Source organism: Molothrus ater, chromosome 1 (genome assembly GCF_012460135.2).
Source record: "Molothrus ater isolate BHLD 08-10-18 breed brown headed cowbird chromosome 1, BPBGC_Mater_1.1, whole genome shotgun sequence".
NCBI classification, from domain to species: Eukaryota; Metazoa; Chordata; class Aves; order Passeriformes; family Icteridae; genus Molothrus; species Molothrus ater.
This window is the reverse complement of record NC_050478.2, coordinates 35,619,736-35,634,275: the sequence shown is the minus strand read 5'-3', so window position 1 is coordinate 35,634,275 and position 14,540 is coordinate 35,619,736. Positions and strand designations below refer to the sequence as shown.

The window sequence follows — 14,540 nt, the reverse complement described above, 5'->3', positions numbered from 1 at the left end:
AGGCAGCATGTTGGTCCTCAGCCCGCTTGTCCGGGGATCTTACCTGCTGCTTTTCTTCTGCTTTGCTTTGCCTCAGACTGCGTACGCTGACAATGTCTTCTCACTTTCAGCAGGTAAATTGCTTTAAGTCATTACTTTTCCTCGCTTGGAGCACTCTGCACTCTGATTCTTGCACTTTCTGGTGATTGGGAACACAGGAGGAAAAAAACCCTTCGAATTGCAGATCTTGGCTGAGGGATTTTGCATTGCAGATCTGCTCTGCCACAAGTCAGGACATTTTGTTGCTTGGTCGGTTTTGCTTTTTGCTTTATAATTTCTGGTTTTAAACCCCTCCCTTCCCTTCCCCATGAGAAAAAATGGGCAAGATCCTCAGCTGTTCAAAAATGCTTTTTTTCCATTGGCCTCTGTGGTGCTGTGCTAAGGCATGGATCTGGCCCAATTAGTTTATTACTTGCATGTCTGCATGTTTCTTTCTATTTTGGATGAGTTTAGGTAGAATACAGCAAGGGGAAGAAAATGAATCTCAATGTATATCTGCTTCTATAAATAAAGTCCTGACCTCAATGAGTGCTGCCAGAGCCCGACTGGATGTTAGCAGAATAAACATCATCTGGCTCTGGCTGTGACACTAACAAATACTCGGATGACTTACATAGCAAACAAGAGCCCACTGCATGGAAAATCCCTGCTAGGCAAAGACAAAACAAATTAGTTGTCAGCTGAGCCAGGGCACTGGAAATCCCTCTTAATAGATTTTACAGTTTCAGCAGCAAGACTTCCCTTCAGTCACGTTCTGTGCGAAGGAAGGGGAAAGGCAGCGACAGCTCTGGCTCCATCTTCTTTGAGAAACTTTCACCAGTTTATGGCAAATTGCTGTCTCCCACCTTCTGTCTCTTATTCTGTATCAATACAGATGCTTCTAACTAATGTCCTGTGTTCCTTCAGTGTCAGGTTTGAGATGGTTCAACTGAGGATGGCAGGTCAGGGCCTGCTATACCTATAGATCCTCCCCATGGCTTTCACAGTGATCAGAGGGCTGCGTATTTTAAGTCGGTACATAAAATCAACCCTAGACATGGACTTAAAGGCACACAGCCTTTCTTGCTCTCACATCCCTCTGGTATACCCATGAAGCCAAATGGTTTACATTCAAGCTCTCTGAGATGCTGAAAAGCCTTTAAATTTGTTACCATTTCTTTTCGATTGGGATGTGCTTTTTCCGTAATGTTGAGGTTAGTTAACGATGAGGTACAGGAATCACCAGGATTTATTTTCCCTGATATGCTCCAAATTGCTTTGCAATAACATCAGACCTCAAAACTTGTTTTGAAGACCTTTGTGTTTCTTTGACACCTGCAGATGACACACAGGCAAGCAAGAATGTGATGTTTCCGTTGCCTACTCATGTGCCTCACACTTGTGTGTCTACAGAAGGCATTTGAGCTGTCCTGTTAAATAATAGTTCAACAAATAACCTGCCCCTAAAAAGACAGAAGACTTGTCATCTCTGCTGAAACCACAGTAGAAGAGGTAAACATGAAGGAAAATCCCAGAGCCTATTCCTTGTAGTGGAGCATTTTCCACAGGGCAGTCCTAGGCTCTTGTCTGCAAGACCCCATTGGGCAGATCCCCACCCCACAGTCTGCTCCATGGTGAAGTCCCACGCTCTGCTCTTCTGGCCAAGACACTGAAAATAACCTTTATACCCAACAAGCTCTTAGTGAGGCTCCTGCCATGTATGAATTGTCAATGTTTGCTTGATAATAAGTGGAAAAAATAGCAGTTGGCCAAAGATTCTGACATAAACTCAAAGCCATAGGGCTGGATTGAGACATACCTGTGTGTCATTATTACTTGCTAATCAGGCCTATTTGGTATTAAAAATGTATAATAAGGTATGCCTTTAGAGCTTTGGTTACATCTGCATTTTAAGATATTTCTAAGAAAAAAACAGTAAGTTCTGATTTTTCTGGTAGACATCTGACAGTGGGCACAGAAGATGAATTAATTCCATTTACTCTGCAGGTGAATTAATTCTGCTTACATTCTCAGTTATTTTAGTGATTTCTCAAATGTTCTCTGACTGTCAGCTGAGTCAATTATTTGTATTCGGCACCAGGATGCAATTTCACATTTAAAGAATGAATTTCAGCAGTGCACTTTCAAATTCTGGAACTAATCCCATTTAGCAGAGAGAATGTTCTTAAGTGATGGCTTGTCTTTCCTATAGTTGGGAAAAAACATTCAGGTATTTTCCAGGTGTGTCTGGAAACTTCTAGCCTAAAAGTACTTTTATTTCTGTCCTCACACATCTTTGCAGTGTAATATGTCACAAATAAAAAGGCTTACATGTCCCAAAGCAGTAACTAGAAAGCAAAGGGGAAACAGCCTGTAGGGTGGAAAAGTGTTTGTACAAAAAGTGGGGAAAGAAGAATAATCTGGATCTTTGTTTTCTGCCAACTCCACCTTAGAGTCCCATCAGCTTCAAGCAACAGTGCATCCTTGTTTCTAGAAGTATTTTGAGTGTCATGTCAGATCCAAAGAGTTGAGTCTCATGGTGCTGAAGTGTCATTTCTGGAGAAAATGTTCCAAGGAGTAATATTATAACATATTATAACATATTATAAGAGCATCCAGCTGTGGTTCCACATGGCAGTGACGACCCCCAGGGTGGGTAGCTCAGCCCCTGGAGACAGCAGGTTATTTTCAGGGTAACCTGTCATACCCCACCCTTACACCACTTGTGTTTGTGGTGTCATTTACATTTACTTTTCAGAGCTCTGCCCTACTGAGGTTCCTGAACTGCTGCACTCACATGATGAAGGCATGAGTTCTGTAGTCATTTTTAGCTGGGCTAAATGAACCAGTCTGCACCTTGTAAGAACCAGCCTGAAGGAAGCCACCTTCCAAATTCACGTAGTAGAAAGACTCTCTTCCTCTCCTCCTCATTCCTTCTCCTCCCCTTTACTGGTCATCCAGGCCCATCAAGGTTTTGCAGAGAGATGGGACAGTACTTAAATTATCAGAAGTATCCAGAGAAAAAGAGCTGCATCTCAGCGCTTCTTCTGGCCTTCTATGCATGCCATAAGTGCATCCTTTGATTCAGTTGGCTCCTACAGTCAATACTGATTCCTAGTTCTTTGGAAATATTATGGTGGATCAGCCTAAAAGAACTCAATGGGATATAAGAGCACTATTGGCAGTATTCTTCACACTTTCCTTGCCTTTGTCCTATTATTTTCCTGAAGAAAATGAACATTATATCTCGTTGGGCATTAGGTTATCCTCTTTGGGTCAGGAAGGTATAATATTTGCAGACAGACTTCATGTGGCAGAGCTGCAGAAAAGAATTGAGTTTTCTTGTGGGCTGATATTACCAATATCACCAAACTGTTGGAGCCGTGGTGATGGGCAAGGTGGGCTGGGAAGAGCAGGGGTGGGGTGTGTGGGGTGTCACTGTGTGGGGTGACAGCCATGGCTGGGCATCTCAGAGAAGGGACCTTGGGAGCCACTGTGCTGCTGTGCTGTGGGCAGAGGGCATTGTGCATTTGTGAGAGAAACAGCAGGAGAGAAAGGACACAGAAACAAGGCATGATTCCTGACACTGGGGGAGTCGGGATCAGGGCTGTCTTTCTATAAAAGGAATATCTGACCCCATCATCAGGGCTTGGTTTTCTTTTCCCTGCAGGAATCCAAACTATTGTCATAATGGACAGCAAAGATGTCAGGTGGATGCATTTTGTTTCTAAAGAGAGTAATTGTAAATATTTATTTATGTAAAATCACAAGAGAATGACTTATCAGAGTGTTTGCAAGAGAAAGGAAGTTGCAGAAGGAATTTAAAGCAAGATGAAAAGTAAAAGCTTGAAGACTCTCAAAAAGCAGCAGCCAGAGCCTGCTGGGAAAATAGCTCAAAGGATGACTAGGAAGCAAAAATATCAGAGCAGGGAAGGAAGCCTGGCTCTGCTCTGTAAAGTCAGCATGGGCCCAGGAGGTGCTGAGCATCCTGGTACCACTGGTTAGTGGGTTTCTCATGGAACAAACATAAGCAGGAAAGGTGGGGTCAGATTAAAATTCCTGATGGAAATGAGCCACTGGCAAAGGCTACAGCTTCGTTAGAAGAAGGAAAGCAAAGTATCATTGGCCATGAGAGGGCAGTCACCCAGCTGTGGAGCTGGGCAGCCAAAGGTCTTGGGGCAGGATGTTTGAGAGCTTTCTGTCTTGTTTGTGATTCATATGAGCCTGAAAGGGAAACAAAATATTCTTTCAGTAGATTCTCTGCTCCGCTTCAAAGAAAAGAACCTTGGGATTGGCTGGTTTAACTTGATAGCCCAAATGGGGATCTGGAAAGATAAGCCAAAAGAAGGAAGGCATATGGCTACCTTTCTAAGCTGATAAAGAAGACAATTCCTGAGCAGCCTCTGGGGAAAAGCTTGGACTGGTAGCAAATTAACAGCCTAGCATGGTGTGGTTACTGTTGCTTCAAGTAAATGGGTCTTTAAATAAGCAGAGTTTTAGAACCCAGCTGATTTGCCTTTACCTGTATATTCTCCCCTGGTAGATATGACCTGTGAAAATCCCAAACTGGGTGTGCTGCTCTGGTCAATGGAGATGATACTCAGGAAATAAATCACCTTAGGACTCAGAGAGCTTCTCTGGTGGTGTATGCTGTGCTGAGTAAGGTGAGAGCAGAGCAGCCACACTGCTGCACAGCCTGTCCCTGACTCCATGCCTGCATCCAGCTTCTCGTCAGCAAGGGCAAAGGAAGGGAACACTGATGTCATCCTCAGTAGCCAAGATCCCCCAGAGATGCTCTGAAATTCACAGTAATCCAATGAGTAGCAGCCCACTTGATCCTGTGGGTAAGGGACAAGGAAAGGCAGTTCAGGAGGTTGGGCATTTGCCTTGCAGCAGTAAACACAGATCAGAAGAGGACATAGGCTCTAGTGAGGAAGCTGGAACCTGTTTGCAGCAAAGCTCCTCAAGTGCAGCCCTGGCCTTGCATGCAGGAGAGGGAAGAGGCTTCTGACATGTTTATGGCATTACTTGTTGACAAGGTCCTTGTCTTGTCAAAAGAGGTTCAGTGATAATGCAGATGAAGGGAAGGGGTTCAGTGAAATGCTGTTGAAGTAGAATATTGTGACATTCACTTGTTGGGTTGTGAAGAAGTCCTCCAGCTGCCAGGGACAGAGGTCAGTACAGGAGCTGAGGCAGTGCTTGCTTGGCTTTCCAGCAAAGGAAGCAGTAACTGATCTGGAGGTTTCTCCATAACCTCTGAATGCTTCTGACAGGCAGCACTTCCCAAAGGGAACCTCAGCTGAAAGTGATCCACAGCTGACGTGGAGATCCAGCTGCTCCAGGCTGTCCATGCTGCACCCTTGCCATGAATGAGGAGAGCACTGGCTGTAGCCCATGGGTATTGGACATGCTGGTCAATACTGCATTTTTGTTATGAGCAGACTGGAAGGTGGAGGCTTAAATTCCAGCACAGCAAAGCAAGCTGTTTCAAAATCAGGTGTTTTCACTGAAAGGATAGATGCTCACCAGCAAGCAATCCAAAGTGAGGCAAAATCAGCTTAGTCCCTGTGTAGCTGTAGACAGATGGTGCTTGTAGGCCTCTGACTTTGGTACAGACAGTTCATTTGTGGGCATGTCAATATTACCAAACCCCTGCACAGGAGGGGAACAGTCTGTGGCTTCACATTTTAGCCTCCTTGCATTTGACAATGTGTTTCCTATCAGACACTGAGGCTTCCCATGGGTGGGCTATTGGCACAGAAGCACCAGCAGTGTGACTGCAGCAAAAGAAACATCTAATCTCAGTTACAACCATAGAAAAATATCACTTGTGTTAGACAGGAGGACATTTGTGGTCACAATAGACCCTGTATCCAGGCAGTCTTTAGCTCCTAGTGCTAGGGTGGTGTGTGGCTGCAGACTCAGCTGTGGTGCAGCACAGAGCTCAGGACATGGCTGGGAGATCTGTCTAGTGCTGCAGCTTAGAAGGTAGAAAAGAACAGGGCAAGACCTTCAAATCTAAGGAGAATTGGTTGAGGAAGGTCAGAAATAAACGAGAGGAAAAACTCTACAGGAATTAACAGAGTCCAACCTAGGTGTTCTACTTCTTCCCTTCTCCTCTCCAAGGAATCACCCCTTTAATGGGAAGGAAATTGTGGGGACTCTTTCTGTAGTCACACAGCTGTGATGGTAAAAGAGCATTTGGGAAGACAAGATGGATGTAGGAAAACCACTGGAGAGATCTGAAACATTGTGGGGAAAGAGGTTCACCATTTTCCTCAGGAACTAGCAAGAAGGTATGGATAAATGTAGGCTTCTGGGGAGTGCACACAATTAAAGGCAGTGCTACAATTTCAGTTTTCTTCTACCCAGGGAAGTGATTATGGAGTATTTTTACCAGCTTCTTGAAACGATAAAGTTTACAATTTTTTCCAATACAAAGTTAATACATAGCTGGGTTTTTTGGTCAAAAGCAGAAGAACAAAGTCATCTGGCCTGGGAATCTGTTGCAGCAAGGGAGTCATGAGGAATTAATCTAGTGGATGGCAACAGGTTTTCAAAGAAGAATTGAGAGGCTTTTCTCTGAAGTCTTTTTGAGCACACAGCAACACCCACAGTCTCATAGGGATTGTCTGGGACTGTCTGAGCATATGGTGGAGCAACATCAAAGTCAAGCACATGTTTGATCTATGCCAGCACTGACAGATTATGATCTTGCACTTGCAGAAGGGTGGAACTGGTGTCTCTCAGCTTTGTTGCTACTGAACTTACACAAAGTGGGAGAGGACTGTGTGGCAGTGAATGACATGCAGAAGTCTTTCAGGCCATCCTGCTTTAATCTTTTGGGCTTCAGGCTCTTCTACAGATTACAGTAAATTCTTAGGCTTTAATACTCAGACTATTTATACTATTGGTGTGAAGAGCAGTTGAGTTTTATGAGTTTTATGGTGTGAAGAGCAGTTGAGTTTTTTCTGGCTTATAAAATGAGATGAGATATTGTAATTCACCAGATGGTATTGTAATTGAGTTATGGGGGACTTGCTTAACTTCTCTGTGCCTCAGTTTCTCACACACTGATGGGGAGTGCATAGAATTGTCAACATTGTTTAGCAGTGCCTAGAGCCCTGGAGCTCTGCAAGTGAAGGGCAATAGAAGGAAAATTGCACAGAATGGCCCTGTCATGGTTATTAGGATTTATAAGACACAGGTTTATTTTACAAACCTGTTTTATAACCCACTGAAGTGTTACACCCATTAGATTTTACTGGGATTTTTCATTGTTTTGTGAAAGAGAATGCAGAGCCAACACAATCAAATCCTCCTCTCTCCCTCCCTGTACTGATCTCAGAATTTGCCTTCTGCAATCAGTCTGAGAGAACGGTGTATAATCTTCTGGCATGTTCTTGTCCTCAGGCATGCACATACACACAGATAAAATATCTGAAATGTTACATACAGGGAGTAAAAGACCTTTCTTTCCTTTGCTAAAAAATCCCACAGGCCCTTTGCTCTCCCACACCTTGCTGTGCCTGCAGTGTTTTTTAGGGCTGACCTCAGAGATGCAGCCATCCCTCTCTCCCCAGCCAGGCTGCCAGAGCTGCTGAGGGACGTGGGCTCAGTGTTAGGTGGGGATGGAGGACGGAGCGTCCTTGCTGCTGTGGCCAGGTGAATATCCAGACCCATTGTCCAGGCAGAGTGCCAGGGATCATGCTATTGTCAAGCTTTGGGAACACTGACTGATTTTTAAATACATTTATTTATTTATTTATTTATTTATTTATTTATTTATGACCATTTCTAAGTGTGCATCCGCTAGTAAAGTACCGCTGTCACAGCCTGTGGTTATTTAGAGATTAAAAATGGGGCACTTTCAAATTTTTATGAGATTTTCTTGACTGTGCTAGATTAACCTTTAGAACTTAGTGGTCTTTTTCAGCCTAAAGAATGTTATGGTTCTATTAAAAGAAACTTGCAAGGTTTCATCTGGATTTCTTCATTTTCTCAAATTAATTGAAATTATTTCTGATCTGCTTTGTTCTGTTTCTTAAATAGTCTGAAGCCCATCTTTAGCAAAGGGAAATTAGTAGCAGGGCAGAGCTGCATCTCTGTGTCTCATTTGTAACTCCCATAGGAATTTCATGGGTCACCACCTCCTCCACACAGACATCATTACCTAAGCTTGATATATTTCTTTGGCATATTTAATGTGGTTTATATGAAAGGATATATTGCAGCCATCAACTATAAGGTTCAAGTTCAAAAATGTTTTAAGAGGTGCAGAAAATTCACTAACTTGACTGTTCAACCCAGCTCCAAACACAAGCTGTATTCTCATCTCTGCTAAAATATACACTTTGACCCAAAGTGTCCTTAAAGCACACTTTGGGTCAAAAAGTTTCATGAAACACACTTTAAAGAAGCATACATTGGTAATTTGGTAATGCTGGCACTTATCTTTGGCAATTTGAAGGAGAGCTTAATACCTGCATCAGCTCTGTAAATAAAGGCACCTTCAACAAGCTCTGAAACTTTCCTAACTAAAGAGGAAAATGTGCCATTGTCACTTGCAGTAGATGTCCGGACTGGAGCTGGGTGGCTGCAGCCTGTGGGGCTCTGCTGTCCTTGCAAGGAGGCTGAGAGGAGCCTGAATGAATGACAACAAAGCAGATGAAAGGCTGTTTCAGCTGGACAAGCTCACATTCATTAACTGGCAGCTCTGCCCAGCTGGTTTATGATTAATTCTGAGTGCCATCCGCGGGGGAGAAGCATCTGTGATGGCTGTCAGCCGTCAGAGGGCTCCATCCAGCACAGCCCTGCCTGTCACAGGCTGGGCAAGCCACCAGCCCTGCTGTCAGGCTGAGACTTTGGGTAATAGCTCAGCTTCCCATCAGGGCTTGCTGGTTCAATGTGGTCATAAATAGGAAGGGAAACACATGTTAAGTATCCTTTTCCTTTCCTGTCCTTTCCTCCTGGCGTTCAGCCTACAGCTTTGTGATTTTAGGATGAAAGTCACTCAAATGGTTAATTTATGATTTCTTTCCAGTGAAATCTTGTAAATCTGACCTGAGTCCAGCAGAATATCTCTGCTATTTCTGTTGCAGCCTGTGGGGTTAGAGATTTCTCTAGGATCTGCCCTCGGAGGCCTCACGGACCTCATATGAGCCCCACTCCAGGGGACTCAGCCTGGGTGAAGGTTTCTCTCTGGCTCTGTGTTGTATCATCTTGAGTAAGAGTTCCCAAATCCCAGCCATTGTCACAAGAAATCTGCAGCAGCAAAATGAAACATCACACCTTATCTAAAGTATGTTGTTTTCTGAAGCTACCATTGGCAGTATATCCATAGATTTATAAAGTCACTTTCTGGAACTGGATTAACTCATACCCTTGACCATAAAAATAACCTGAGAATGTGAACATGTTCTATTTCAAAGGTGATTATTTTGAATTTTTATGTTCTTTGAAAACAGCTGCCTCTTGGAAAAGTCCTAAAAGGATGTTTTCACTTTGTCTTTTTTCTTATTGAACATGTTCTTTGGCATTGGAGTTGTTGAAAGAGCAACTTCTGTATGAGATGTGTAAATGCATACTCTGTGTGGGCAGGCTCTTCATATTTCACAGAAAACTATGACAGTCCTATTCTTGGGCTGAGATTTTTTCCACTGATGGGGACTGGAGTATTCTGAAGCTGTGTTTAGCAAACAAAGCTAACCTGGAGCCTAAAAATACACATTGCATTTGCAAAGAGCCTGTGAGCCTGCCAAGGTAACCCTTTTGTGATATAAATCAAGGCAATACTGTAATAGTTGTACATCTTGGACCCATTGCAGTTACTGACAAAACCCATACCAAAGAAAGGTGGTGCTTACTGGAAGATCAGATTGCAGCAGTCCTACCTGCAGCCCCTTTGTGAATCATTGGTTTTTTCTCCTTCTGCTGCCCTGTTACCTGTCATACCTGAGTGGGGAAGGTTCTTGGGTCTAGAATCAGTCTTTTCTTAAATATGTGCTTGACAAATGCACCTTCTAGAGCAGAGCCAGGGTTACTGATGGAGCCCCTGAAATATTAACTACCCAAGTCATTACATAATTGATACCTGTCCTATATAGCAATACCTTTACTATTAATGGTATGTAATTACTTGGTATATAATAATAGTGTCTATTAGAATTTAGTATCTATCTATAGGAATAGCATCTATTAGTAATAGTGTCTAATAATATCTACAGGAATAGTATCTATTGCTAGTACTGGTAGTTAGATTTTGCTTGTCTCCTCATTGAGATCAGTACATGCTACCACTGCTCGTACCAGCAAACCCAGAGTGGGCTTCACCCTAACTTGTGTTATAGTAGCATAAAGACTGAAATGAGGGGCCTTTTTTTTTTACCATCTCACTTAGGTATAGTGTTTTTCACAATAAAACTGTTCCACAGATTTTCAGGCTTTTCTTCTAAAAAGGAGAACCCAAATTTTTTATAACCCAGGACTGGAATTTACTCATGAGGATGTGACAAGTGTCATATTAGAACTATAGCTGTACATCTATATTTAATCTTCTATTTGCAAAATATTTAAAGAACAACCCTTTTTTTTTTTTAAGTAGCAGTACAACTGCAGTAATGTAAACCTTTTTTTTCTGCAGAAAAAGAATTGCTGGTAGAGATATCTTAGCAACTAAGCCACATCAGGCTAGTTTTGATATTCTTATTCTCATTGAATGATAATAATCCTACTGAAATTTTAACTAGGCCATGAAATGAGGTGATACTAAGAAAGATTATGTTGGAATGTGGCCTAAAATAAAGTAATAATCACACTTTATACCTTGTTAAATTACAAGCTGTCCATTACCTATATACTGCACTATTTTGTCCCAATGCAATATGTTCAAATTCAGTCCTGAAACGCAGACAACCACAGAAGCTGTGTGTTAAAAATTGAAAAAATTTTTAAAAAAATTTTAACACAGCTGCATAACGGTGACTGAATTCAGGTTACGCTGATATAAAACTCAACAGTATCTTTGTATTTTATTACAAATAAGTGCTGGAGATAGGTGACTCATGCCTCTGTTACTTTTTAAAGGACATTGGCATTTCAGTACATATTTAAAGTTTGAATTGAAAAATACACCATTTTTAAAAATAAATCTTCTGCCTTTCTCTTAAATTGAAGTTTTTGACTGAGTTGCAAACTTGTGAGGAAAAGCTGAGGAAGAGTCTTCATTATGAACCCTTCCAGAATTCAACTGACTCAGGTCTCAAAGATATCACAAATAGTGCTTTAATAGAGAAAAAAATATCTGAATGACATGAACTACCCCTGAATGCTGCTGAATCCCACTCCTCTGGGCAGCTCTTTTCTGTGCTTCAGGACTGAGAAAATGCCATCCCCATTAACATGGGGTGGTGGAAATGAGGTAATATATTTTCTGAGACATTTGAAAAACTAGAAGTAACTCTGTTCTTCCCTTACCTTGAGACGTGACTAATATCCAGCCTGCAATTGATTTGCACTCAAATCTAGCAATTTCATCAGGTTTGTTTTCCCAGAAACTTAATTTAGAGATTTTCTATTAATACCAGATACTTCACCATTGGCTTTTCTTCTTGGCTCCCTGCCACCCTTCAATTCACAGACACCCATTCCAGCTGCCACTAGCCAGAGGAAGAAACCAACAGGCATAAATAAATATTTGCTATCCTTGGAAAAACCTTTGAGGAAGGTTCTCACTCTGATCAGAGATGTATTTCCCAAGAAGTAAATAAGATTCAGAGGAAAAAAATACAGTGTATAAATGCACCATTTTAATATCTTCCTTTGTGAATTTCGGTCACAGCATATTTTGATGGAAGTTTACCTCTCAGAAAACATTAAATACACTGCCAAACACAGCTGAGGTCCCGTCTTACCAGTCAGTCAGTGACAAAGCTATCAACTAAGTTTGGCTTGTGGGGTATTTATTCTTAGGGATGATGCACAAATCAGAAATACAGCAACCTGGTTGCAGCTCCAGAGGAAATACAAGTCCATGTGTTGTGGGACAGCTTCTCACTTCCCACTTAGCACAGAAGTGCCTAAAGTGATTCAGTTCACAGGGAAGGTGATGGCCAACAGCACTGAGTGCTTTCCTGGTGGCAAGTGGGCTCTAGCAGGGACCAGAAGAGGCTACTTGTAACAGACTTCTGGAACAGAGGGTAGAGAAAACAAGAAATGCTTGATCCTTTTTCTGATGTGATCAATCTGGAATGTTCAAGATTCTGCCTGTGTCAGAGCCACATTTAGAGCTTAGAACTCTGCATAGCGTTCTGTGAAACGGCAGCTTCTCTTATTCTGTAAGAAATGATTGTGCTGTTCAAGACCACAGATGAGTGTTTGTATTGAACAGATCTGCCTTGTTTGGAACAGAAGAAGCAGCACTGCAGAGCATGCTGCCTCCTTGGCCCTCCTCCACCGCCCCTGTTCCCACCACCGTACTTCAGGCACGGCTGGAGCACTGTAAGTGTGGCTTTCACTTCTTTTACATGAACTTTTATAACAAAGAATGAAGCATCCTCTCGAGCACTGCCTCATGGTGTCACTCAGCAAACCTGCCTGGCTGTGCTGATGTGGCTCTGTGAGGACAGTCACACAGCATCCCAGACTGGGGCTTGAAGTAAATATCAAGTGGATCAAGGAATGAAATGAGGCTGGATTTGTTCCTGCAGTTAATTCAATTACTTTAAATATTTCCCTTACTCTGTATTGAAACCTTCTTAGAGTGAGGCAATCCTGAACCAGAGGAAATGACAGGGCAGTAAACCAGTAAGGACAAAAAGGCAGTTTTCCATCCTGCACAATGATTTCTGGGTGTATGTCCTGTTCTGCATCACATTTGCCTTACCTAGTAGGTGAAATGAAGGTCCTGAAATCCTCCTGTGGAATCTACCCCCCACCATTTCATTTTGCAGAAACACATATGTGTTTGAGGTGCTGGTATCAGTTTTCACTCAACCACCTATGCACAAACCTGCCATGTGTGATAAATGTCCATACACATATGCTGACATAAGCATGTTCAGGATATAATGGGAATAAGACATAGCAATTTGCCCAAGTACTCTTACTGCAGGTTCTGCTAACTACAATATATCCTCCATCCCGGCATAAAGAATTCTTCTACCTACTCAGTAATTCCTGTTCCTTAATTTTAATGTTCATTTACCATATGCAAACACTGCAATTACTGCTAGTGTTCTAAATAAATGATGATTAAATAGTAAATAATGTAAATAATTTAAATAATATCAATAATGTAAATAATAATGTAAATAAATAATAATATAAATGATAAAAATAGTAAATAATGTAAATCTTAATAATAGTAAATAATGATTAATAAGATGTCAGGCAAGAAGTAACCCAAGAAAAAGTATGGTGTAAAATCCTCCATTGCCTTCTGACTAATCAGGATTGAACTCAGGCTGCTGATCTCCAAGCCTCATTACCTCCCCTGCCTGTGCCTTGATTTCCACAGAAAGGAGATCCAAAGACAGGATCTCTTTAGGAATGTTGTGTACTCCTTCAGTAAGAATGAGACTGGGACCAGGGTTCTCTGAGATCCCTTCAAGCAGCTTAGAGAGTAATCTGAGCCTAAAATCACCCTTCACACCATCTCCCCATGAAAACATGATATGAAAATAAGCAGTTACAAGCAGGGTGGGAGCCATGTGAATTAAACCATGAGCAGTTTGTTCTTTGGAGCCTGTAGTCAGAGCTTTACTGGAAAATGGCCTTTCTCTAGGAAGCTGAAGATCAGTTGTTTCGGTCCGGTGTTTCTGGCTCAGTGTTCATCTGTATTTCCAGGGGAGATCACTTTTTGCACAGGAAATAAATAAGGCATTTCACTCATGAAAGCTTCATGTTGAAGTCAGAAGGTCAGGCGTTCATTGATCATTTAAGGCACTGGCTCTGATCTGCAGTGAACGGATGCCTGCGGGTCAGTATCTTCTGGAGCGAAGTTCAGGCTGCCTGTGCCCTCCCTGGCTGAGGTATCTATTTTTGGAGCAAAGATGCTATTCCTGGAGAGGAGCTGCTGCTGGCAAAGTGGGACAGAGAGGGCAGGGTCAGGTCTAAGAATAGGCCAGGGTCCCACGCTGGCTCAGAGGGGCAGCCTGGCTGCAATGTGCCTCTGGGAGAGGAAGAGGAGGAAGAGGGGGAAGAGAAGGAAGCATGGGGCAGGAGGCTACGCTGAAGTGCTACTGTTCAGGCATCTATGAAGAACCCTGTGACAAGCCCCAGACTTCTCCCAAAGGGAGCAAATAAACCCTTTTGAGGCTGTACTGTATGGTGGCTGGAATTTTATGCATTTCTCCAACAGGCTACATGTGGCTGCATGTTCACTCATATGTTTGATGTTTCATAGAAGCTGGATATGGAAGAGCTGTGTCATGAGCTCCAGATAATGCAGGCTGCCTCTCTGCCTGAATTGCACTGCTCTGCAGGGCCTCCTGGCCCCCAGGTGAGTGAGGCATGCTGTGATA

At 42.5% G+C, this 14,540-nt stretch overlaps 1 protein-coding gene across 1 annotated transcript in view; it reads left to right on the top strand.

Annotated features, from left to right (window-relative positions):
* The window catches only part of COLQ (collagen like tail subunit of asymmetric acetylcholinesterase), a 41,163-nt gene continuing 26,623 nt past the window's right edge, over positions 1 to 14,540 (top strand). Inside the window, exons 1-3 of the mRNA XM_036401103.1 lie at positions 1 to 113; positions 12,407 to 12,516; positions 14,423 to 14,518. Of these exons, the coding sequence (XP_036256996.1) occupies positions 8 to 113; positions 12,407 to 12,516; positions 14,423 to 14,518 (312 nt within the window). The 5' untranslated portion in view covers positions 1 to 7. The remainder of the gene's footprint in view (positions 114 to 12,406; positions 12,517 to 14,422; positions 14,519 to 14,540) is intronic.